Source organism: Acyrthosiphon pisum, unplaced genomic scaffold, assembly GCF_005508785.2.
Source record: "Acyrthosiphon pisum isolate AL4f unplaced genomic scaffold, pea_aphid_22Mar2018_4r6ur Scaffold_13724;HRSCAF=14367, whole genome shotgun sequence".
Taxonomy (NCBI): domain Eukaryota; kingdom Metazoa; phylum Arthropoda; class Insecta; order Hemiptera; family Aphididae; genus Acyrthosiphon; species Acyrthosiphon pisum.
Window position 1 is genome coordinate 1 of NW_021762354.1, and position 698 is coordinate 698.

The following is a 698-nucleotide window of genomic DNA, read 5'->3' on the forward strand; positions in this document are numbered from 1 at the left end:
AATGACGAGACAAACAAAATTGATAAATTGGAATTTGAATCAAAAAAGTTATTAGAAAACTTAAATACCTTGCAGAAAGAGAAAGATGTAATCAATAATAGAATTTTCTGTTTTGGTGTTCATTAATTTTAAAATTTGTTTAGAGATTAGTTATTGAGAGGGATTCATTAAAAGAAGCAAATGAAGAATTAAAATGTTGTCAAACTCAAATGAAAAAGACCAGTACACTTGAACACTCTCAAACAACCACTAGCGATGACATGGAATCAGCAATGGACCTCAAGTTTGTTATCATGATAAAATTAACGTTCCATTAACACCTATCTTATTTTATATAATTTTATAAATATGCAGACAGAAATTAGTGAGGCTTCAGCATGAGAACACAATGCTTAAAATGAATCAAAAAGAACCAGAAGAAGATAAAATTTCGGTACTTCAAAGTATTTTGGATAATACGAGACAACAGTATAATGAACTGCGTTTAGACAATAGGTATATTCTTATTTCTTATATATTTCTTTAAAAAAATAGTTTTTTTAATTTATATAATTCATAATAAGTCATTTTATTTAAGGGGATTCGATACCGTGATTTTCTGTTTTTGTCTAACACACGCGTGACATAATATTTTAGACGTGTTTTTTATCAAACATACCAATGAAGCGATAAGAATTCTGAAAACAGATTTGAATTTG

General features: G+C 27.5%; 1 protein-coding gene across 1 annotated transcript; it reads left to right on the plus strand.

The window, feature by feature from the left end:
* Positions 1 to 6: 6 nt before the first annotated feature.
* LOC100568605 (protein Hook homolog 3) lies at positions 7 to 541 on the plus strand. The gene is made up of 3 exons (XM_003248856.3): positions 7 to 87; positions 144 to 283; positions 355 to 541. The coding sequence occupies exons 2-3, from the start codon at positions 210 to 212 to the stop codon at positions 524 to 526; spliced, it is 246 nt and encodes an 81-aa protein (XP_003248904.2). The 5' UTR covers positions 7 to 87; positions 144 to 209; the 3' UTR covers positions 527 to 541.
* The last annotated feature ends 157 nt before the right edge of the window (positions 542 to 698 follow it).